The sequence below is a fragment of the Amblyraja radiata genome, chromosome 46, assembly GCF_010909765.2.
Source record: "Amblyraja radiata isolate CabotCenter1 chromosome 46, sAmbRad1.1.pri, whole genome shotgun sequence".
In the NCBI taxonomy this organism is placed as follows: domain Eukaryota; kingdom Metazoa; phylum Chordata; class Chondrichthyes; order Rajiformes; family Rajidae; genus Amblyraja; species Amblyraja radiata.
Window position 1 is genome coordinate 3,081,051 of NC_046001.1, and position 24,514 is coordinate 3,105,564.

Here is a 24,514-nt window from a genome sequence, read left to right on the forward strand (position 1 = left end):
TTGGTAAGTTTCAAAGAGGTCCCCCCTCGTCTTTCTAAACTAGATATTATCAAAAGTAAATTAAAAAAATATAATAATTTGTAGGTTAGATGAAGACTTTCTCTGTTTAAATAACCAAGTAATGTCAAAGTAACAATCCACAGCATGTACATTTCACATCCATATAATAAAGTGAAACTACAAGCATTTTAAGCATATTGAAGGAATGTTCTGTACTTTATTTGCATTCATAATGCTTGCAATACATTGATTGAAAAATCTCATAGGAACAAGATATTTCTTGTATTTTACAGCTAGTTTCAGGAGGGTGAAATGAACTATATTGTGAGCCAAAATTCATTAAAATATCTCCATTTATATAACCAGCTTATGTCTAAATGTTTTAAAGTGCTTTGTACACAATGAATTGCTTTATGAAATGCTATAACTATGAAGGTACAATATTTAACAACTTTTTAATTACTCGATATGCATTAAATAATTATACAAATTAATTTAAAATCCAAATTGCACGTTATTGCAACAAAAACATACTACATCATACATTAATTTCTCAACGCTTGCAAATAATCAGGCGATATTTTTCAGAAACCAGGTTTGAGATGTGAAGAATTAAGCTCTGCTTAAAGTGTAGTTAGCAAGTGGAATAGGCTAGTTGTTATTATTTTAGACACGAACGGAGCCAAGCAGCCAGTATATTAAGGCAGATAGTGAAAGATTTTGTTGAAACATCCAAGATCCTAGGCATGGAATGCACTTGTTATATTTTCCAGCTTTCCCTTCAAATTAAGTGAGCGAATGGTATACAACACAAAGTGAATAAATAGCAGTTGTGGATCCACTGTGTAGCCTCGGTGGTTAATTGAACTGGGAAAATACTGCTACCTGACTGGTAACCTGATCCTATCCTGATTTTGATTCTGTTTGTAATTAATTATATGACAAATTGCAAATGGCATGCGGAGAAACCAGTTCTTCCCATCTATTGTTAATCGTTTTAAGTGCAAGTAATTTAAACTATTTGATCCCATAGTGTCAGACCATAGTTTCCGCCCCAGACTTAAGTAGATCTTCCATTAGTTTAAAAAAAAATCAAATTCTGACAGAACAAAATACAAAAAAGACAAAGTGCTGGAGTAACTTGGTAGATTCGGCAGCATCTCTGGAGAACATGGATAGGGGGCGTTTCGTGTCTGTAACGGGTAGGTGAAGACAGGTGAGGGGGTTTGATTGGCAGTAAGGTGGACAAAGGTTAGAGATGAAAAGGAGACAAGGGTGTCAGATAAGGATAGAAGAGTGGAATGTGAAGCCAGAGGGTGGGATGTAGGGGATGGAGGAAGGGGAAAGGGCAGGGTAGTGGGAGAAATTGATGCACACATGGGCAAGTTGGGGGCAAAAGGTCTTTCTCTGCTGTATAAGTCCATGACACACCAGGGTGAGACAGGGAGGAGGGGGAGGGGGGGGGGGGGAGGAGTTACCTAAAGTTCAAGAATTCAGTGTGTTTATACTGTTGGGTTGCAAGCTTTGATATAGTGTACCTTTAGACATCTCCCTTGTACCAGTTTATTTTCTGCATCAGTGAGTCTGAAGAAGGGTCTCGACCCAAAACTTTGCCTATTTCCTTTGCTCCATAGATGCTGCCTCACCCGCTGAGTTTCTCCAGCATTTTTGTCTGTACATTACAAGATGCTCTCCCATCCTTTACCAATGACATAAAAACATAATATTCATTGAAATGGCTTAAAGAAACAGTCAAATAAGTGTTAACATTTAAAAGATGTTATGTTTGGGTTGAATATTTCCATGATAAAATGGGGAACAGGAGCAGGGTGAGTATCCAGCCTCCCTCACCTGCTCTGCCATTGAGGTCCTCACTAATCTGGTCCATGGCCTCAGCTCCACTTCCCTGCCGGTTCCACACAATGCTCACTTCCCATGTAATCCAATGACCCGGCCAACACAGCCTTACACACACTTAACTCAGCCTCCATGGCTGCCTGGGATAGAGCATTCCAAACAATCAATCCTCAGGTAAAATAACCCCCCCCCCCCCCCCCCATCTCCATCCCAGTGGCTGATCCCCAAGACTAGTTCTAGATGCTTCTGGAAGGGAAGTTCCTCATTGCACCTTCCATCTGGGCTCATTGCAGCCTTCAGAACTCAATATTGAATTCTACAACTTCAGGTAACTTGATTTCTCTCTATATCATGCATCCATCCGTGACACTGGCCTGGCTTGTTTGGCTCCTCCCCCTCCTTTTTCTTCTCTCTGGGAATAGAGATGCTCAGACTGATTTTTCCAGACACATCTATCTACTCAGCATTTCACAACTCCTACATTCTTTTGTTTTCACTCTCAAACTATTCCCATTCAGTCAGTGACCAGATAACCTTGTTTACAGCTTGTCCCCGTGGTTGTAAATTTCATATCCATTCTTGGAGCTTGCAAATTGGAAGAGAAATTCCACATGTTAAAGAAACCTGAAATGTTTTTGGACAAGTGAAGAATTACAATGATTTTCATCGTTGACTTGGAATGTAACAATAGTGCATTACAAAATAGGTGGGTACTTTTTAATGTATTCTTTCACCTAACACCCAGTTTTGCAACACAACATGGAAGTGACATCAATTACTGGATTTTGAGGCTTGGGTAAGTTCCAGCAATTCAGTCCTGTAAAAGAGGGCTTTCTAACTATAAAATGCCAGAATATCTTCCAAGTTTCCATGGTATATGATGAAAAGATCTGTTGTAAGTAATGCAAGCATAACACATTCAATCGTGATTTTTTCCAACCCAAAAAGTCTTATATGATTACGGGACCACTCACTAATCCTGATGTATAGATCTGCTCTACTGCTCATACACATCAAGGAGACTGCTGCCTTAGATTACTGGAAGAGCAATTACTAATAGAACATACACAGGAGGGCTTATTCACAAGTGACACTGGAGACTAACCAGGCAACTGGACAGAAAACGCGTTACCAGCCAAGTAAGAAGTCCTGAAGATATATTGAATCACATGAGGAGATTGGCACAATCCACATATTATATTCTCTACATAATCATTTAGCAAGGAGAGGCTAAAGAGAAAGCTTATTTGCGCTAGTAAGCATGGAAGCCGTTTCCTCCACTAATAAATTGAATGTGACAAAGCCTCTAGAACAACCAGTTATGCAAGGAGACCTGTCGTAGCATCCTCCTCTGCATCATTCCCATTTGCCTTCAGGTCAACAAGCGTTTGGGCAAAACTGCTCCATTCGTCATTCCGTGGAATGGCAATTTGCTGAAAAGTAAAACATAATATTCATGTTATATTTATAAAGAGTCATTAATGTCAGCCACTTATTTACAGATTGTGGCTGTCACTACCACAGCCACTCCAGGAGCTGGGCTGTATTACAATGACTCCAACCATGATGGAAGCCTGTGGAGATGGTGAGAGGACTTGCTGAACTCCACCAAACCAGTGCACTCTTTAGGACGGGTGGGAAAAGCAACTAACAACCTTTGAAGGCAAACCCTTACCTCGCCAACGTCATAAATCAACACTTGGCCTTCTGAATCTCCCACTGCAATCTCTCGTCCTGACTGCGCCCAACGCACACGATGCAACGCAGGGTTTCCCTCCATGGTGACGCTTGCAGTGGGAACCTGCATTTCACAAATCATGGCTTAGTTTCAAGTGCAGAAGGTATTTTTATACCGTGTAAAAATTAAAACACTATAATAAAGCAATGAGAATCAATCTGGCTTTCACATTCACAATATATTAAAGTAATAAATCGTGAATCACCTTGTCATAACAGGAGTGGTCTGGCCTTGTTCCAAGAACATTTAATTGTGCAGCATTCTTTTATGCAGTAGAAGATTGATTTTGCTGAAGTGAGTCACAGTAACAACCATTTCTGGTTTGTTTTGTGTCATTACAGAATCGTTCATCACCCTGGATGTGACTGTCGTGTGACAGAAACGTGCTGATATCATCGCTGTGGGATGTAACTTTTGGAGTATTTTAAGGGAACATGACAATGTCCTGGAAATGCGCAATATGAATAATCCCAGGACAACATAAAAAACTAATTAATAAAACGGCAGCAAAATACAGGAGGACTTGGGTAAGTACAAGAGTAACTTTCCACCACCTCCCCCACGCATTGCTCACCACTCTTCTGCCATTTTGACACCTCCCCCATCTCCTCCCCAAAGCTCAATATTCAATACTTTATTTGTCACATAGGCAACTGCACAGTGAAATGCTTTTTACACATATTACACATGCAGGAGATGCCAGTTTTGGCGTCATTATTCAAAGTTGGCCCGCGCACTCGATGTACTGGAGCAGTTCCCTTGAACCGATGTCCCTCTCTTCTCCTCTTCTGTGTCCCGTGGGGTGCCTTCTGCAATCAACCTTGAAAGCGCGGGAGGCATTACCCTGGTTCACCCTCCTACCTTGCTCCTCGAGTCCGACGTCTCCAGCTCCCTCCCGATTATGCCGAGCAACGAGCCTTCAGGCAGGTTCCTGGTCCTGCCGACTGATGAGCCATCGAGCGGGCCCTGACGAGCTCTGACCCCTTGCCCCCAGCACACAAGTGCCAGTCAAATAATGCCCTTTTCACTCCCTTCCCATCAACACTCCTCAACCACACACAAGACTGCTGGAATGCCCGCCAGTCCTTGGTCCAAGGTCTGTGGTTGACCACCCAAGTCCAATTTTGGGAGAAGTGGGCCAGGTGACATTTCCGACAGAATTTTGATGCTGTGGGATACTGTCCATTCCAGCACATCCTTCAGCTGCACTGGAGGTCTGGCCAACAGTCACTTGTCCGCTTCTAAATGTTACCTGTTGCTCCACAGCTAAAGATTGGCTTGTCAATCGATTTTACGTCATCAAGTTCAGCATCCATCTGATGTCTCTTACACGTCACAGCAAAGTTAGAAACAGACGAAGCTTCCCACGGAACATTCCCATAACGCAAGAAATCAATGTGGAGACAAGCCAAGAATCTGGAATTCTTTGCGCATGGTTTTAATGGAGACATTGGGAAATTTGCCTGGCCACTTCCGTGCACGGTTCACCTTGGTGCAGCTGATATGTGCCTGGCATCGGTGGCATGCCGAATAATGTCACAGGTCAGTTCACCGCCATTGCAGGCATAATTGAGAGCTCCCAAGACCAACTTACTACCTTCGTCATTTACAAAAGGACAGGAACACACGGTGTAGGATCTAGAATTTAGGTGTCAACTAAAGGGCACATCGATGTTTTTACCCAGCATTTGCCAACCTTGGTGTGTCCTGGACAGGATTATGGAAAACAATCCAGTGGAGCTCCCTTCACTAATCACTGCTCCTTTATGCAAGTATACCAAGTACTGTGGCTATAATGGGAAGAGACAGTTAACTGACGCTTCTCCATGTGGCAACTGTAAATTCTGCATGGAGTTCCTGACCTGAATTGTACAACTCTTTACCACATGAATGTGTGTGAAAATCACATTAGGGTTGCTTTAAATGTATTCTTACCCAATTTCACATTTTCTTTTGCAGGAGTTGTGAAGGGATGGTACATATTTTTCACACCAAAAGAAGCAAAATCTAATATCTGCCTGTGTGTCTCAATATTCAGAATAGTCCGATTTCTCTTCCATAGAGGTCCATGACTTCTCAAACCGGCTGCCTTGATTCAGAGAGATTAGAAACTCTTAAGGGGAATCCAATCTGCATTCTCCACTCTTATGTGGAGTGATGTTCCAATATAAAACATAGAATTGTACAGCACAAGAACAGGCCATTTGTCCCACAATGTCAGTGCCAAACATGATGTCAATACCATCACATATCTACCTGCACATAACCCGTATCCCTACATATCCATGTGCCTATCGAAAAATCTCTTAAATGCCAATATCGTATCTGCTTCCACCTCCACCTGGCAACACGTTCCAGGGATTCACTGTAAAAATAAAACTTGTCTTGCACATCTTCAATATATTTTGCTGCCCAAAATTTCCATTAAATAATATATTCACCAACCAAAAGTCATTTAGGAACACTTTAAATGTATTTGTGCTCAATTTTGTTGTTATTTTACAGTGAAGATAGACACAAAATGCTGGAGTAACTCAGCAGGTCAGGCAGCATCTCTGGAGAGAAGGAATAGGTGATGTTTTGGGTCGAGACCCTTCTTCAGACTGCTTTATCTAGAGGAGTTTGAAGAAGGGTCTTGACCAAAATCGTTACCTGTTCCTTCTCTCCAGAGATGCTGCCTGACCTGATGAGTCACCCCAGCATTTTGTGTCCATCTTGATTTACAGCCATTGGTTTTCTTGACTCACCTCGGAATCTTCATTCAAATTCCAAAGATCGAGTCGACCCATACCATCAACGCAGGCAAAGAGTGCCGGGTGGATAGGAGACCACATGACATCAAACACATAGTCGGAACTGTCCTCAAAGGAATACAAGGACTTGTTGCTCTAAACAAAGAAAAATTCTGTTGACTTAAGGGATGAGCAGACAGTTTACACAACACTCTTTAGACACGTTGAATGATTAATGAAAGGTAAGCAAAACCGATACAATGCCCATACTATCAATTTCAAGTGATCCACAATAACAACCCACGGTAGCAGGCTGTGGTGAACATCACATTGAGTAAATACTGTTCCCACATCAGCAGGTCTAAGACCCAGATCAAAATTAAATCATCTACACCTTTCCCATCTAACCCAGGGCCTGAAATAATCTCATTCAGTATAGGCTACAGGCTGAACCAGAAACCTTGTGTCTATCTTTGTTTTAAATCGGCATTTGCAGTTCCTACCTACACACTTTCTTGGTCTACCGCTTGGAGTGCATACTGTCGTTGTGTCCTTGGGCAAGACACTTCACCCACCTTTGCCTGTGTGTGAATGTGTGTGAGTGATTGGTGGTGGTCGGAGGGGCCGTAGGCGCAGATTGGCAGCCATGCTTCCATCAGTCTGCCCCAGGGCAGCTGTGGCTACAGAAGTAGCTTACCACCACCGAGTGTGACTGAGGAGTGAATGAATAATGCGATGTAAAGCGCCTTGAGTATTAGAAAGGCGCTATATAAATCCCATCCATTATTATTATTATTACCTGGCTGAGAGAAGGAAACCTTTGTGTCACACAGATTTATTTCGAGCTATTTACAGATCAAAATATTTATCCTTTTTCTCCAGAGATGTTGCCTGACCTGCTGAGTTATTCCAGAACTTTGTGTCTCTCTTAAACTAATCTCTGTCTGCATATAATCCATATCTTTCCATTCTCTGCATGTCCATGTGGCTTATCTAAAAGCATCGTAAACGGCACTATCGTATCTGCCCCTACTATCACCCCTGGCAGCACGTTACAGGCACCCACCACTGTCTGTGTAAAAAAAACTTGCCATGCTCATCTCATAGTTATGCAGCGTGGAAACAGGCCCTTCAGCCCAACTTGTGCATGCTCTATCTACACTAGTCCCACCTGCCATGTTTCTGTCAGATTCCTCTAAACTTTTCCTACCTGTGTACCTGTCCAAATGTCTTCTAATGTCCTTTCAGCGTTGCCCCTCTAACCTTAAAGCTTTGCCCCCCTAGTCTTTAGCATTTCAGATCACTTTTGGTATTGGTGGCAATGTGATCGTGGAAAGGGTTGCTTAAATACTCAGTGGAACCATATCAGTGTAGTCTACTAATATCCATTGGTGCCTACCTTAGTTGACCAAAGCTTCACAGTCCAGTCAAATGATGAAGTGATAAAGAGATGAGAGAAGTCCTCTGCTCCTGCTGCTGTGTGACAATGGATCCCTGTCACTGGACCCTGGTGTCCTTCAAACATCTCAATTATTCCAGCTTTGCTGTAATTTATAGACAAACCGTCACTTTACAAATTCAGTTTGTGTTCTTGCTTCAGCAGCTGTGTGGGACCGAAAACGTTTCGACCAGCTTGACTTTGCTCGTACTCTGCATTTTAATCGAACCATGTATAGTTGTAGAGAGATACAGCATGGAAACAGGCCCTTCGGCCCACTAGATCTGTGCTGACCAACAACCACGTATTTACACTGATTCTTTGGCACTCGGGTCTCTGGCACTGCAAGACAGTGGCTCCATCAGCTGATTCTCTCTCTCTCTGACTCTCAATTGATATAATCTCCATCTTTTTCTTCATTTCAATATTCTTCTTTTTCTTCCTCTCCATAACTCTCTGATATTCACAATTACCTCTGCCTTTAAGTATTTTGACAGGGCACATGAAAACCTTCCAGACTCAAATAATGAGTTCAACAGTTTCAGATAATGATTCTAATATTCTCATTTTCACCTTGGCGAGGATGATATTCTGTTTTCTCATCGTGTCTCATTACCAGCCTCTGGCCTTGCAACATCATCTGTCCTGTCATTCGAGCTCTCCACCTTATCGCAGATTTTGCCGTTTGTTCTCTCCCCTGCCTTTCCCCTTCTCCGCAACCTAAAACACTGGTTTTCACCTTTTCCCCCAGATCTGATGAAAAGTCATCAACTTGAAATGTTAAATCAATTCCTCTCTCCACAAATGTTGCCAGATGAGGATTTCTAGCAGCTTGTTCTTATGTCAAGACTGGAGCTTAATTTATAAAGTAAATTCACTGGTGGACATTATTTAAGGATTAATTGCAATTCAATGTATGCCTCTGTTCCACAGTTTGGAATAATGAGTGAACATTTTAGAAGTTTACATTTAATTTTATATTTTGTAATGGACGAAGATGCAAAGGTATTCAGACCAAGCGTCACAAAAGAGAAAAGCAGAAGGGTAAGATTCAGGAGGAAAGTTGAATCCTTGTTAACTAAAGTTGTGAGATCTATTTATCACAGAGCAGGAATGCTGTACCTAAACAGCAGAAATGTAGCTGTAACCCAAGGGTGGGAGAGTGGGGGGGGCACAATATGTGAGCTGAACCTCAACACCCTCCCATCCTGCCCTGCCTGAACTCTCATGGGCACACAAACTGAGCCACACTCACTATCTCTGATCTCCATCATCTCATCTATTCAGGAACAGTGCTGAAGCTCATGGCCAAGAACGTTAGGCCTTCTATATTTGTATTATTACAGTAAATTTGCTTCACAAGTACATTCTCCATACCTGCCAAGGCGACAAGCTGTGTACACTGAGCCTTCTTCACTGCCCACGACAAAGTTATTGATATCCCCCAGAGGGAAGGACATGGACGTTACAGCCACTGCCTTTGATTGCTTGTGTACCAGCTCAATACTATCCTGCAAAATAAAATTCAAACATAACAAGTGATTTTGTAAGTGAAGGATACAACATTGTGCATTTAGATCAATTATCATATGCAAGAGAAAAGGCTAAGGGCTAATATTACTGATGTGACAAATCTCAACAGCTCTACATTAGTGAGATCAAATGCATAGCTCCCACACCCAATCCACCCACAGAACTACTTATTCCGATCGCTGCAATATTGCCGGATTTTTCATGTCTATCTTGTTTTCACCCGTTTCAAAACCTGCAACTTTGTCTGTTCAGGGCTCTCCCCAAATTTCCTGAGCTTGACCCTGCATACACCCCATTCTGCCCAAAATTCCACCATCCACATCCTAACCGGTTTATTTACCAATGAGAGATGCTGCCTGACCCGCTGAGTTACTCCAGCACTTTCTGTTATTCTTCGGTCTGTACCAGCATCTGCAGTTCCTTTCTACAAACTGTTTATCTACCACATCTGTTCTAATCAACCACAGTGGCGCAACAGTACAGTTGCTGCCTCACAGCGGCAGAGACCCAGGTTCGATCCTGACTATGGGTGCTGTCTGTACAGAGTTTGTACATTCTCTCCGTGGATTTTCTCCAGGCACTCCGGTTTCCTCCCACACTCCAAAGACGTACAGTTTTGTAGGTTAATTGTAAATTGTCACTAATGTGTGTAGGATAGTGTTAGTGTGCGGGGATTGCTGGTCGGCACGGACTTACCGGCCAAAGGGCCTGTTTCCGCACTGTATCACTAAAACTAAATTATTGGGTCCCTCTGTCCAAGCAAATTCAATTCAAAAATCCTCATCTTGATTTCCATCTTTATAAAATTCTCTCTCTGTGCCTTCTTCCAGTCAAACATCGTAGACCTGGTCTGCTAAGAATCTATTTCCACAGCTCTCGAACCTCACCAAAATCTGCACCTCCCACCCCACCCACACTGGTGGTGCAACCATCTGCCACCATCATTCTATTCAAATTCTCTTCCCCTAAAACTTGCAAGAATCAAACAACTTTTCTTTAATTCTAACTTATTCATCAACAAAAAGCTGGTAATAACTAAATGCAAGTTCCTTACCTGTGGCTGAGACAGCATGTCCAGGCTCCAGGTACACAGTTTTCCATCAGTGGAAACGCTGACCAAGTTATGAGCGTTCTGAGTGCCAACGACATTGACACAGTACACAGGATGCTGTATTGTACAACAATTATACCAAAAGGTCAATGTAAAAGATGCAGAAAGTAATTATTTACTCGGGTCTTTTAAAGGACAATTTTATTCTTCAATTTGATGCATTTCCCAAATCCTACCACCACTTCATTCACTGGATCAATGTGATGCCAACATTTTCCGTAAATGGTATCATAAGGATTATTCTCACCGTGTGAGCTGCAGCGGACAGTGGAGTCCGCTGGACGGGCGTCTTCTTGTTACTGCGATTATCCCAAAGAACAATCTGACCAGAATATGTTCCACCCACCATAAGATTTGGATGAAACTGTGCAAAGCAGGCAGACATGACTTTTGACTGAAATAGAAAACAATTAAATATGATCATGTCTTCTCATTGAGGAGTCGAGATTAAAGATAGTTTATTCATATTGACATTCCATCTTTACATTTCATCCTTGAGCACTTTTTGAATAGGATGTTAAACCACGAGGAAAGTTTCTGAATATTCACCACAAGCCTGTCAAATCTTTACACCTCAATCACGTCCCTGCTCAGCCCCCTCCACTGCAGTGAAAACAAACACAGCCACTCCATTCTCTCCTCATAACTGAAAAATCCGGAAGTGGCGGCGCTGTTGAACAGCTGCGGCTCGCCTGCAGTCCGTCTGTTTTTACTTTTTGTTGTTTTTTTTGTCTTGTTTTAGCTAAAGTTGAGTTTATTAGGTTGTGTTATGGGGGGGGGGGGGAACATGTTTTTTTGTCTCTTCCTTCGGGGGAATGCGACTTTCTTGTCGTATCCCCCTTCTCTGCCTCCGTCTGCGCTGAGGCCTAATGGCGGAGCTGGCGGTCTCCAACCTGCGACCGACCTCGAGGCTCCGGAGGCAGAACCAGCCAGGACTTACAACGCGAGGCTGGCCGTCTTCGGGGCCGAGGCAGCGGTGGCCCGACTCGCTGATGCGGTGTTCCAGCTTTCGGCAGCGGCCGGGAGCTGAGGCTGCGGGACTCGGAGCGAATGCAGCGGGACTCGGAGCTGATGCAGCGGCTCGGAGCTGATGCAGCGGCTCGGAGCTGATGCAGCGGGACTCGGAGCTGATGCAGCGGTGGCCCGACTCGCTGAGGCAGCAGGACTCGGAGCTGAGACTGTGGCGGGCCGACTCGGAGCGGAGACGGCGTTCTGGCTTTCGGCAGTGGCGACATCACCACGGAGGTCCGCTGGACTGGAGGGCGGCATCTTCGGCCTGGGTTGCCTCAGCGCAGAGGGAGAACAAGGATGGAAGAGACAGAGACTAAGACTTTTGCCTCCATCACAGTGAGGAGGTGCTTGGTGAACTCACTGTGGTGGATGTTAATTTGTTTATCGCATGTGTTGTTATTTATTATTATTGTGTATGACTGCAGGCAACGTAATTTCGTTCAGACCGAAAGGTCTGAATGACAATAAAGGAATCAAATCAAAATCAAATCAAATCAAAAACTCCATCCCAGACAACATCCTGATGAAGTGAGAGAGAATCCCACTACTAGCCACATCTTCCCATCTCCACAAGATTATCATATGTTAGAAAAGGCTAGAATTTTTTCACTGAATATACGTAAAAGACATTCAACAGATTGAACAATACCTGGCAGTGAAAGATGTACTCTGGAGTGGTCTTCTTAAACTTCATATTCCATATAAGGGCTACACCATCAGGTTCATTCAAAGCATCTTCATTGTTAGTGTATGATGCAACCAGTAGTTCAGGATACTATTTAAAAAAAGATAGAAATGAGGGAAAGAAACAAATTTGTTTAATTCACAGGTGCTAATGCAAAACATGATGCTCCCTTTCTACAATGTCATAGCAGCTTTAACATAGAACATAAACAGTACAACATAGGAACAGGCCCTTTGGCCCACAGCATCTGTGCCAAATATGATTCCAAGTGAAACTACTCTCCTCTACCTGCACATGATCCATATCCCTCCATTCCCTGCATGTCCATGTGCCTCTTAAATAGCACTGTCGTACCTGCCTTCACAACCACCCCGGCAGCACGTTCCAGGCACCTACCTCCCTCTGTGTTAAAGGCTTGACCTGCACATCTCCTTTAAACTTTGTGCCTCTCAGCTTAAAGCTATGCCTTCTCGTCTTTGACATTTCCATTCAAGGAAAAATGTTCCGACTATCATATCTCTGCCTACCTAACGTATTTATTTAAATAGGTTATAATGGATCAAATAGGGACCTGATAGTACAGTAAACCCTCATTATAATGGACTATGGAGGGGAATGGTGTCTATTATTGCTGATTATCTGCTATAACAGAGCAAAGTATTATCACTGTATACAGTACGTAGTAGAACCGAACGACAGCAGTTGCTGGTTAATGCACAAAAGGACACAAAGTGCTGGAATAACTCAGCGGCTCAGGGAGCATCTCTGGAGAACAAGGATAGGTGACATTTTGTTTTTTCACCCCAAGTGTGGTTTGAATCTGGAATGCCCAGGCTGATTGAATGGTGGAGGCACAGACTCACCCAGCGTTAAAGTAACAGTACAGGCACTTGAACTACCAAGACAGAGAAGGCTATGGGAAATTGGATTAGTGCAGAGGGGTAGTTGATGTTCGGCATGGATATGGTTAGCTGAAGGGCCTGTTTCCATACTGTATGACTAATTTTATGAGCATAGCTTACTTTCTCAGTCTTGACTAACTCCTCCTGACAACACATCGGTCGGGAGAGTCAAATCTGCAATCTCGACTGGCAATAAGGCCAAAGGCAGTGGGCTCATGGGAACACCACCAACTGCAGGTTCCCCTCTAAGTCATGCACTGCCCAGACATGGAAACATTTTGGTGGACTTTCATAGTCACTGGGTTTAAATCCTTCCCAAAAGTCCCGTGGGAGCACCTTCACCAGAAGGACTGTAGTGGTTCAAGTAGGCCGCTCATCACTGCCTGCTCAAGGGCATACAAGATGGGTAATAAATGCTTGCTTTGATAACTACATTTCAAAAAAAGTATAATAAAACGTTTACCTGCTGTGACCAATCCAGACAGGTGACAACGCGATCCTTGGACCAATTTTCATCATAAAACTGCCTGTTCAGTGACAGCTTAGCTCCTGCTTGGATCTCTCTGAAAAAACATTTTATGAAATAGTAAAGAACATTAACAATATTACAGAACATTGACTCATGTACAATTCATGTAGAGAAAAACACTGGAATGCATGGAAACAGAAAATGTTGGAAACATTCAGCATCCATGGAGAGAGAAACAGAGTTAATGTCTTGCTGGTTTTCTCACTTTTCTAGTTCTGACCACAGGGTCACTGATCTGAAACATTGACTATTTCTCAACCAGCCAATGTGTTCTAACCTGCTGAGTGTTTCCAATATTGTTTGATTTGGTTCCAGATTTTCAGTTACTACGGTTTATTTTGATTCAAACATCGGAAAGTACTTTGGACTGAATGACCCGCTTCTGTGCTATAGATTCTATAATGCAACTATAAACCAGTTCAATTGAAAGGAAGACATTACCCACCCTTCCTTGTCATCGAGATTGCGCCCACTGTAGTCAAAGAAGATGTCAACATGTTCAGTAAGTGCTTGCTCAATCACCCTTGAGGTCTGATCAAAGAAGGACCGAAATGAATCAGATTGAAGAATGTTTTCCTTTTCATCCTCGGTCAGTTCATGTCTGCTCACTAGAAAGAAAGTTAACACGACAGTGGAGCTGAGATGGCTGCAATGCATTATTCTTATATTTAAACATTCATACTTCTCTTTTCCATTCCCCTCCTTTAGTCTCCTGCATCAAACAGCTTGTCATGTATAGCTGGATTACTACTTTTTGCCACCGCTCAAGTAGCTCCAAAACAGGCATTGTATATTCAAAGTGTTGAATATTCATCTGTATACAATATTCTGGAAAATGAGCACGGTGACAATGCAAAAAAGCATGTTTGATGCAGCTTTTAAACTGGAACTGGAATCTTATGAATGATGCTTCATGTGTATGGGAAGGAGGTACTTCATCTGTTCTTTGTACACAACAGTGAGCACATCCAGCAATCCAGTGGAAAGCGCCATCCTTCAAAACTCTGCTAATCTGGTAGGTACTCCTTGAATAACTTTGTTCCAGCCGAGGTGCATAATAATGAAAGCTTGAATGTGGCCCAAATGTACGAGAACAGTTACCTTGATGCCCTTCCTCTCTCTCCTCTTGGGGTTCCTCAGTTGTTTCAGTCTCTGCTTCAGTTAAAGCTGTCGCGGGAACCATTGATTCCTGTTTTTCTGCAGTAAGTAATGACATCAAGCAGCAAATCAATACACACAAGATGTGAAGACTGATTTACAGGATACAGATTTATCTACTATCCTCTTGAAATCAATGAATTGCTTAATTTATAGTCAAAATGTGAATCCAAATGCAATTAATAGAATGACTTAGGTTGAACTTAACATAACCCATATCTGTGTGTTGTAAGGTATGGCAGCAATTTGAAAAACTCGTCCTTTTCCATCAGTGCTTAGAGCCTGCACCATTTTGGCAATTGAACATTGAACTGTCCAGCACAGGAACAGGCCCATGATGTCTATGCCGAACATGATACCAAGTTAAATTAATCGCCTCTGCCTGCAAGTGATCCATATCCCTTCATTCCCTGCATATCCATAAGCCAATCTAAATGCTTCTTAAACACCAATATTGTATCTGCCTCCATCACCCCAGCAGCACGTTCCAGTGTAAAAATACTTTGCCCCGCACATGAAGCATGGCCCAGTGTATTGGATGCAAAGAAATCTACAAATCAGCCCAAGGTTGGCTTGGTCATTATTTTTCTTTGAATTTAAAGTCCTTAGTGTGATTTGAATGGCTATGGCTGGATTGTAACAAAAATTACTGGAAGGTGATTGAACTTTGCCTACCTTCATCTGGGTTAGCAACCACTGGTGTCTGTGTTTCCTTACAGTGCGCAAGACGTTCACAGGGTGCAATATCCACATGGGTAATTCTGGCTATTCCCAGCTTTTGCAGGTGATGTCTACAGAAGGGTTAATAAATTAATGTCGCCGTGGTACAATGAGTAACAAAGCAACATTCAATCTTGAAGATGCTATGCTTCTATGGTAACAAATTGGAACCTCCAATATCCACATTCTTAATATCTGCCAGAGTCATCAAAGGACAGAAAATCTTGTTGCATTATTTTAAACTTTACATTTTTTCTTTTATCAGTGAATGAAACTACACAATCATATACAGGATACTGCCTGACCTGCTTTTTCTAACATTTTCTGTTTTTAGTGTTTAAACTTTTCATTTTTTTTATATTTGCATTGCAAGTGTCTTCATTTGTGTTGTCAGGACCTTGCTGTACAATATATATACAGACCAATAATTATGCAGTCATTTTCAATATCCACTAATAAGTGTCTTCTCTATTTTGGCAAATAGTGGAGGTTCCAGTTCTATAATGCCACCAACCAACCATTACTTGACAACTATTGCTGAACTGAGAGCCCCAATACATCATACATGCACTGAGCAGCCAATAACATACAGATTATATGCAGAATATTTTATTGTAGAAGCCACACTATTAAACCAGCAGACTTAAGCCATCTTTTATTTTCAACGTTTCTAAACCAGTCCTTGAGGCCTTTAGCAAAGTGCAGGAATGTAAGTACAGTGATGCAGTAAAAGTGACATTTATTGATGCTTTTGCTACCTCAAGTACTATACTTTTGTGAGAGTGTCCTGTAATTTCTGATTATATTAACAATATTTTTTGAAACATGATTACAATGAACTTAATTATAAACTGTTTTAAAATAAATACTGATTCCAATTTCTTCAGTTACCTTCCATGAGGAAGACTGGCACTTGTCTTGATATTTTGCCTGTGGCTGTTTGATTTACTGTACTGAACAAGTAGGATTTATATGTAAAAAGTAGCAAGGATAGGACATTGTGTATAACACTAACATGTACATATGTACAAAAAGAGGACAGAGATACACTTGTGTAATAATCAAATATGGGAGGATCTTAACATAAATTACTGTAGCTACTACAAGTGTATAGAAATACTTGAATTACTGGAGGTAGTTTTCCCCTTCGTAGCCTGGACTGTACATGTTTGGGAGTGAACTGCCCACCTGTTGTAGACTTGCCAATTTTTAACTTCCATCAATTTCTTTGTAGCAGAGGCAGAACAGATTCTCCAACTCAAATTAAAGGATAATTAAACAATTAGTGGATAAATAAGGGCTAGATATCACACCAGGAATTGTTTATGTGTGAGGCAAAGCGCAGTATAACATTTAATTCCCATCATGTTTCTTCTCTAAATGCACATTTATTTATTAAAGATGAATAAATTAATTGTTAAACCTAATTGCCAATCAATTTGCCAAAACCTAAATATATGCGAGGTGAAACAATTAAAATCTCAGCAGAATACCCAGGTGTTGTAATCACAGCATTTCAGCAATTATCAAATCTCGATTATTCCACTTTAGATAGTTGAATATTCAATACAAAGATTTGCTCATGGTCTCTATAATACCTGCTGAATACAGATGATAAAATGTACCTCCTTCAAAAAATACTTTGTTTAATATATGCCTCTCTGAAACAATACTATTACAAAAATGAGAATTGTTATAAACAACAATCTTCATTGATCTTCATGGTAATTCTTTTTTTAATCAGACACTTTGTTTCTATTTATGTGATTTTTGAAAGAACCAGTAAATGCACAAGACATTAAATATGACTTTTTGAAATATCAGTGTCCAATACCCCAGGAACAATCAGGTGGATCTCAAAGGGTTTAAAATCACATTGCTTAATTTTCTCTTGAATCATTTCCATATTCTTGGTCACTTCATTGATTTGTTGAACACATCTAGACACACTAAGTGATCTGCAGTATCAATAATGCTTTACAGAATCCGTCTCAAGGGTTTGCCGTCATACTCCTTGGACACTTCAACCGGTCTATATTTACCTTTGTTCCCGAAACAATAAACACACTTCCATTGATGGTCAACTCCTTCACCTTTATCATCTTCTTAACTTGCCTCTTTCATGATGTTCCTTACATTTCTCAGTACTAAATGCCTCTGCTAATTGTTAAGTCACAGAAGATCTCTGGATTTTAGCCCTTAAAAAAAATTCTCATCTCGTGAACTAAATGTTTCAATCCTCAACAGAAAAAAATTAAGTAATTTTACCATTTAGCTCATGTTAATGAGAATTCTGTTTTCAAACCTGGCCGGTAAGTCAACTATTATGGTTAGCAACAGAATGGAGTAGAGGATAGATACCGCATTTCAGAATCAGTCTGAAGTTGAAGCACAGATAGATCTGTATCCCACTGCAGCGTCCTGATGAAGTTAGCAGAGTAAACCGTGAAGTAGAAAAGTGAAAGGTTAGTTTCATTCATAGTAAAATAAGATGACACAATTGTAATCGTGGAAAAATCCACTGGCCTTGCCTGATTTTTGTAGATTTGAAAAGATATAATAAAATACTAGATATAGCCAGCTCCAATACCAAACAACTAGGTGAGACACAAATGATCTTACCAACAGAACGAGTTAATGCTATTGCGTAATATTCGATTAATTGATGTAGGTGCATTTTGACTGAACTGGAGATTGAAATATATTCTACATTCTGTATTTACTTATCTCTATATCTATATATCTATATATCACTTTGTATATCTCAGGAGCTGCCTCTTAACACCGGAAAAAGAGGTGACATTTGCCATCACATCCAGTGTACCAGCAGAGCCTTTGGCCATCTGAGGTAAAGTATGCTTGAAGATCAGGACCTCAAACTCACACAGCAATCATGGTCAACTGGGAAGAGTGGTTGCTGCCCTCTTATGTTTCAGAGACCTGGACTACCGACAGCAGGCATATCTTTGTACTGCAGTCTTCACAAGATCTTCCAAATCCATTGGGAGTACCAACAAACCAACGTTAGTGTCCTCCCCCAGCATAGAAACTCTAGTTACATTCAGTCAGTCCCAATCAGCAAGCCACATGTAAACAGGAAAAATTCACGTGGAGTCAAGAGTAATATAATACTCTTTTTGTTACAAATTGGCCAACTTGGGAGACACAGAACCCCCCATATACATTACACAAGGAGGGCACCATTTCCCAGTCTGCAGATCCCACACTGGCACCTCAGAACCCACGGGAGTTTGAGGGTAGACAAGTCATTGGCAACCACTAGGGACTGCATTCCCAACACAAGTTTCTGTACTTTTAAACTGATTATTTATTTCTGGGATGTGGGCAACTGACTTCACATAATGTCTCAAAAATATTCAGACTCAAGAACATTGTGCAATTGGACTCATGGAAAGGTCAGACTAGAAGGGGGTGGCAGGTTGCATTTTAGCCCTTGTACCACTTTATAAATTAACATACTGTGGAAGCAATTGAATTCAGCTTCTGGGTTAGTTACATCTCATGTCCAAATATGCATGGATCATTGAATTATTCAGCACTATCAATGTTCAAAAACAATATTAGTTAAAAATCTAAACAAAACAAATACTTCAAGGCAATTTATGGAATGTTATTGTGTAAATAAGATTACTTAAATTTAGGAGAATATACATAAGCACCACTAAAGTAACATTTCTGGTATTTGTTAATTCTTTTGATTCAATTTGGATAAATAACTAATTCATCAACCCACTCGATCTTTCACAGTTTCATAAGAGAAAAAAAATCATAAATGCCATGAATGTTCAATTATACAAAAGGCAAAAAAAAAAATTCAGATGCTATATATTCTGGAAAAAAAATACAGAATGCTGGAACTACTCAGCAGGTCAGGCAGCATCTGCAGAGAAAGGAACTAAATTAATGTTTCATGTTCTCTGATAAGATTATCGACCTGGAACATGAATTGTACTTCTCTCTCCACAGATGCTGCCTAACCTGCTGAGTGTTTCCAGTGCTTTCTATTTTTAATCAGATCATTGTTTATTGTGATCACAGTGCCCACCAGGTATAAGCGTGTAGGAGTTAGGTCTGCGCGGGGAGGAGAGGACAGAGTGGGGGCTTGTGTGGGGGCAATGCTGAACCCTACTTCTGCTGCAGAGTATTTAGATGAGGCTTTTGATGTGCCACGCTGCACAAGGGCACTGATACTTTGTGGTTAGAATTCTCAAGAATAATGGGGAAGGAGTCTAGACGATTGGCAGACGATTTTGAGCAGAGATCAACAGGAAGGGATCTATAGGAAACGCTGCCTTAAAAAGCCAGCTGATATCATCAAAGACCCACACCACCCTGGCCACACTCTTTTCTTGCTGCTGCCATCGGGAAGAAGGTACAAGTGTCTGAGAATCATGACCTCCAGGTTCAAGAAAAGTTTCTTCCAACCAACCATCAGGGTCTTGAACCACACTACACAACACAAACCACAACCCCACCTCAGCAACAAACTACAATGGACTTTACACTAGGGTTGCACTGTGTACTTTGTCTTGCACTATCGTAGCTTGGTTTATCTAGATTTAATTGATGTTACTGTATATTTATTCATTGTTTTGTTGCGTTAATGTGCCTGTAAAGCTGCAGCAAGTAAGAATTTAATTGTTCCGGTTGGTCCCTGTGCATGTGACAATTAAACACTCTTGACTCTTGAGAGCCCAGAGCCAATACAATATTGTTGGTCATTCCATCCGTGCGCTGGTGGGACCCACCATGATGTATGATGAAGATTATATTGCATCCCAGAGCTATATGGGAAAACTCACATTGCTTCCATTAGGATTCTGAATGCCAAAGAGGCTTCCAGAGCATCACAGCAGTCTTTCCATTTATTTTTCAACAGATTAGTAGAATTGATGAGGTATCATTCTGGGAGCGTGCCAGTGACTTCATCTCCCTGGAAATTGAACCCATGTGCCAGTTTGGGTATGAACTACTGTGCAATTTGTAAATTGCGCATTAAAAGCTGTTTTGCGCATTATAAGACAACAGAAAATGTTTTGGATGGAAGTCCCATCCATTGCGAGACTGAACTGGGCACTTCCTTGTCTATTCAGCCCTGGGTGACTGCTGTTTCTCTGACAACATTTATGTATGTGATAATGCCATCAACGTGAACATCTCGCATATCAGCCTTAATGCCGGAAAGTGTTCCATGCTGCGTATACTTATTGCATCATTGTTCGGTCTCAATGCCCATTGCAGGCTTTCATAAAACGCAGCATGGTACTCAATCTGAGGGGGAATGGTAGAGGAGTTAGTGGCTCACACATGCTGAACCGTCCCCACATGTTTTACCTCACCTTCATGGTTGCTGTGTTGTGGCTGCCATTGACGGAGTTTATTTTCAGAGGCTGTGACCTACTTCCCACGATCCCCAGCAATAAAGAAGCAGCTTCTCAGAGCAAGAACTGTGCAGGATTTATTTTAACTCGTAGTCCGGGTGAAAACTATGCTAGAGTGAAAAAGCATTCCCCCCCACCCATCAGTGAAAACACCCACAAATGTTGCACTATTTTCTCCAGTGAGAAAGTTCCTTATTTTAGCTTTTGCGCAAAACACAGCACCTGCTTGGCACACGTGATCTGTGTGTAATTCAATTTCTAGGCAATGGAGCACGAACCAGTGCCCTCTCTCACATTGGCAGATGTCCATCTTTACTGCTCCACCAGTGCCCTTAGTTGGAGACCAAACAAGATAATTTTAATCTCAGCTGAAATGCTTCAGTCTGGAGATGGCCCTTCTAGTTGCTTGAGTTCGCTCTCCAAAGACAGTTGCAGTTTCCTCACATGATGACCAGGAGCTTTTCATCATTTACACTACAACATCTGATAAGCAACAGAAGGAGATGAGACACAGCAAAAGTGTGCAGTAGACAGACATTAAAGGAGTCCATAAAGATGATTATTTTTGTGTGAACATATTCAGTGGGCGGCGCGACTTTCGTCAGCAGCGGCCTCTGCAGTCCGTCTGTGTTTTATTTTTTTTTGTCTCGTTTTTATGTAGTTTTTGTTATTTTTTTTGTTGGGGTATGTGTGTGGGGGGGAGGGGGTAACTTTAAAATCTTTCCCCTGCATGGGAGACCTGACCTTTTCTTTGTCGGGTCTCCGTTGTCGTTGGGGCTGCAACGTGGAGCGGCCTCCAACAGGAACGACCTGGGGTTCCAGCTGCGGAGCTGCCGACTACTCACCGTCACGGGGCTGGCCGAGTCCGGAGCAGGTGGAGCGGTGGTGGACGCTGCTGCCACCCGACCTCCGGAGATTCGGAGGCTGCAACTGCAGGTTTGGCGGACGGCGGCACCGGGAGCCCGCGGGTCCCTGCTGGGTGACCGCTTTTCGGGGCTTCCGCAACGGCGACTTCTCCCGCCCGAGTTGCGGGGTTGAAGATTACCTGAGCGGGGCCTACATCACCGCCCCGCGTGGCTTGGAATGGCCGCGGGACTCTGCGAGCGCACGCCGGGGGCTCTAACACCAAGACCCGGTGCGCGACCTTGCATCACCCGGCGTGGCTTTAATGGCCACGGGACAATCGCCATCGCCAGCCGGGGGCTTTGACTTTGACTCTGACTCTGACATGGGGGGGAAGAGTGCAGTGGAGAGATAAGTTTTTTTGCCTTCCATCACAACGATGTGATGGATGTTTGTGTAAACTGTGTTGTGTCTCGGGTCTGTTTGTTTTGTAATGTATGGCTGCAGAAACGACATTTCGTTTGGACCTCAAGGGGTCCAAATGACAATAAATTGAATTGAATTGAATTGAATTGAATATTCAGTTGTTTGTGCTTTCAGAGGACAATGTGACATTCAGTGATAGAACAGGGGTAAGGAGTATGAGATAATAAGTTGCATCAAAGGTATCTCAGAATTTATTTCGTAAATATAGACTAGCTATGCTGCAGCCTCCTTTCCTCTACCAGTTTTTCCACTCCTGTGCACTTCTTTATCTTCCTCCACATCTTGGCGGTCCAGTTTCTAAGCTTGGGTTTTGACAAGCGGTGGCAAAGGCCATAATGTCCAGGTTATGCGGCAAGAACTCAATTATTCAGACCCATTCAACTGAGTAATGGTAAGCTCGTCCAAGGACTATAGTCGTTCAGTAAGGCAGCTCGCCACCACCTTCTCAGCATAATTAGAGATGGACAATTAAAGGCTGGCTCAGCCTGTGAAGCGTCAATGAATAGTAATAATATCAAAACAAAACATTAGGAATTGGAGACAATTGAGACTGCTGATGTTCAAATATGTAACTAACAATAAGCTGCAGGCAGAAGGTCAGACAGCATCTATGGAGGGAAATGGACAGTCGACGTTCCAGGCCGAGACCCTTTATCTGGACTGAAAGAGTGATACTCCACCTGCTAAAGTTTTTGGTTTGTCTTTTTTTTTTAAAAACACAAACAATATATTTTTCTTTAGTTACTTTAATTTTAATAGTTGTTAAAACTTGTCTGAATATTAGAGACATCTAAAAATTATTCCAATCACTGACAGTTTTGATAGAAGATGAATCCCTACTCCTTTATTGGCTGTTAAAGCCCAACTGAGGTGAGATGGGAGCTGGGACCTCTGCAGTTTGCCAGTCGTAGCCTAGCTGTCATTCAAGTCCGAGATGCTGAGGGCTGGCAAAAAAATCAGCCCTTCATCCCTGGTGTCGGGAAGTATGGGTGTGGCGGTACAATGAGCAATGATTCTAGACTGTGTGCCTAACCAAGCAAGACCTATCCTGAGATCTAAAATAAAGTAAAAGTTCCAATGACTCAAATCACAAAGATAGACAGAAAATGCTGGAGTAACTCAGCGGGACAGGCAGCATCTCTGGATAGAAGGAATGGGTGACGTTTTGGGTCGAGACCCTTCTTCAGGCAGTCTGAATCCAGAGATGCTGCCTGACCCGCTGAGTTACTCCAGCATCTTCTGTCTATCTTCGATGTAAACCAGCATTTGCAGTTCCTTCCTACTCAAATCACGAACTACCTTCCTCGTGGCTTCCCATCACATGGTTCATGTTATGCTTCACCTGAAGGGGAATGCTTCCAGCAGGAAATAGGTATCAGCCCGATCCAAATTATTGTAACAATTGCCAAGTTTTGATTCAACAATCCACTAAATTTAATGTGACTTCTTCTGCCTCCAGCGATGAACATGATGAAACACATGACAACCACAGGCTATCAATGGGCCCACAATAAAGTGCAATTGTATTTTCCCTAAAGACTGAAATATTGTATTCTCTCATCTCATTGTTAGCTGTTGGCTACGTATACATTTGATAGTAAAAAGGAATTATGTGGAATGATGGTTTAAAACTAAAACTGAAAAAGACAAACTACAAAATCAAAAATGATTAAAATTTAGAATTGCCTTACCGGGCTCCAACTGCGCCCTCCACAGATTCCTGGCTCTCAGATTCACTTGGCGTTCCCAGCGATTTGTTCGATGGGGAAATAGGAGAATGGACTAAATAATTGAACAAACAGGTGTCTCCAGTTACTGTCCGCAGTGGCTGCACTATTAACGATGTTTATTAATTAAATAAAATATGAATTGTTAGATAAAAACATTATGGTGAAAGTAAACAGAAAAAAAGGAATGAAAACAAAAACACAGAGAAGGAAGAAAATAACATTTGTTAAAAGGCTGTTCAAAGCAGAATCCACATTTGCAATAGCAAGCTTAAGATAGGTCCAATAGCGCAACTCGTGATAAACTTGTACAACACAATGCAAGCGGTAGAGGTCAAAGTATATTGCTGATAGTCCGCAGGAGCTAATTATTGATTCTGAACTAAAAACTCAGCCCATCTCACAGAGAATCATGTGATTCATTTTTTGAAAAGTTTGCAATTGTAAAGCCTCCTACTAAAATGATTTATCTCCTGTTTATTTGAAAATACACATCCAAACCATTTGCCCACACATTCTCCTCTGGGTTATTTTTGAGAGGAGTTGCTAAGTAATAAAGGGGAAAGATGGAAAGGTAGCGGCGCCAAATTCCTCGCATCACTCCAGCAACTGAGGCAAGGCCTGAGCAAAGCTCACCTGACT

At 41.9% G+C, this 24,514-nt stretch overlaps 1 protein-coding gene and 1 long non-coding RNA gene across 4 annotated transcripts in view; one reads left to right on the forward strand and one right to left on the reverse strand.

The window, feature by feature from the left end:
• Window positions 1–186: 186 nt before the first annotated feature.
• Window positions 187–24,514, reverse strand: part of LOC116968788 (cytoplasmic dynein 1 intermediate chain 2-like) — a 32,534-nt gene continuing 8,206 nt past the window's right edge. Inside the window, exons 4-17 of one of the 2 annotated variants that reach the window (XM_033015644.1) lie at window positions 23,837–23,927; window positions 17,776–17,835; window positions 15,370–15,485; window positions 14,638–14,733; window positions 13,982–14,144; window positions 13,471–13,570; window positions 12,070–12,195; window positions 10,657–10,803; window positions 10,353–10,466; window positions 9,143–9,276; window positions 7,727–7,871; window positions 6,343–6,483; window positions 3,533–3,658; window positions 187–3,290 (exon numbers count right to left, since the gene is read on the reverse strand). In XM_033015644.1, coding sequence (XP_032871535.1) covers window positions 3,177–3,290; window positions 3,533–3,658; window positions 6,343–6,483; window positions 7,727–7,871; window positions 9,143–9,276; window positions 10,353–10,466; window positions 10,657–10,803; window positions 12,070–12,195; window positions 13,471–13,570; window positions 13,982–14,144; window positions 14,638–14,733; window positions 15,370–15,485; window positions 17,776–17,835; window positions 23,837–23,927 — 1,673 coding nt within the window. In that variant the 3' untranslated portion in view covers window positions 187–3,176. The remainder of the gene's footprint in view (window positions 3,291–3,532; window positions 3,659–6,342; window positions 6,484–7,726; window positions 7,872–9,142; window positions 9,277–10,352; window positions 10,467–10,656; window positions 10,804–12,069; window positions 12,196–13,470; window positions 13,571–13,981; window positions 14,145–14,637; window positions 14,734–15,369; window positions 15,486–17,775; window positions 17,836–23,836; window positions 23,928–24,514) is intronic. The other variant, XM_033015645.1, reaches the window with a different exon arrangement.
• Window positions 3,631–5,606, forward strand: LOC116968790. 2 transcript variants are annotated; one of them, XR_004410531.1, is made up of 3 exons: window positions 3,631–3,698; window positions 3,937–4,122; window positions 4,862–5,606. It is a non-coding gene; the product is annotated as an uncharacterized LOC116968790 (long non-coding RNA). The 2 variants fall into 2 exon arrangements; XR_004410530.1 differs by having other exon boundaries at window positions 3,655–4,122.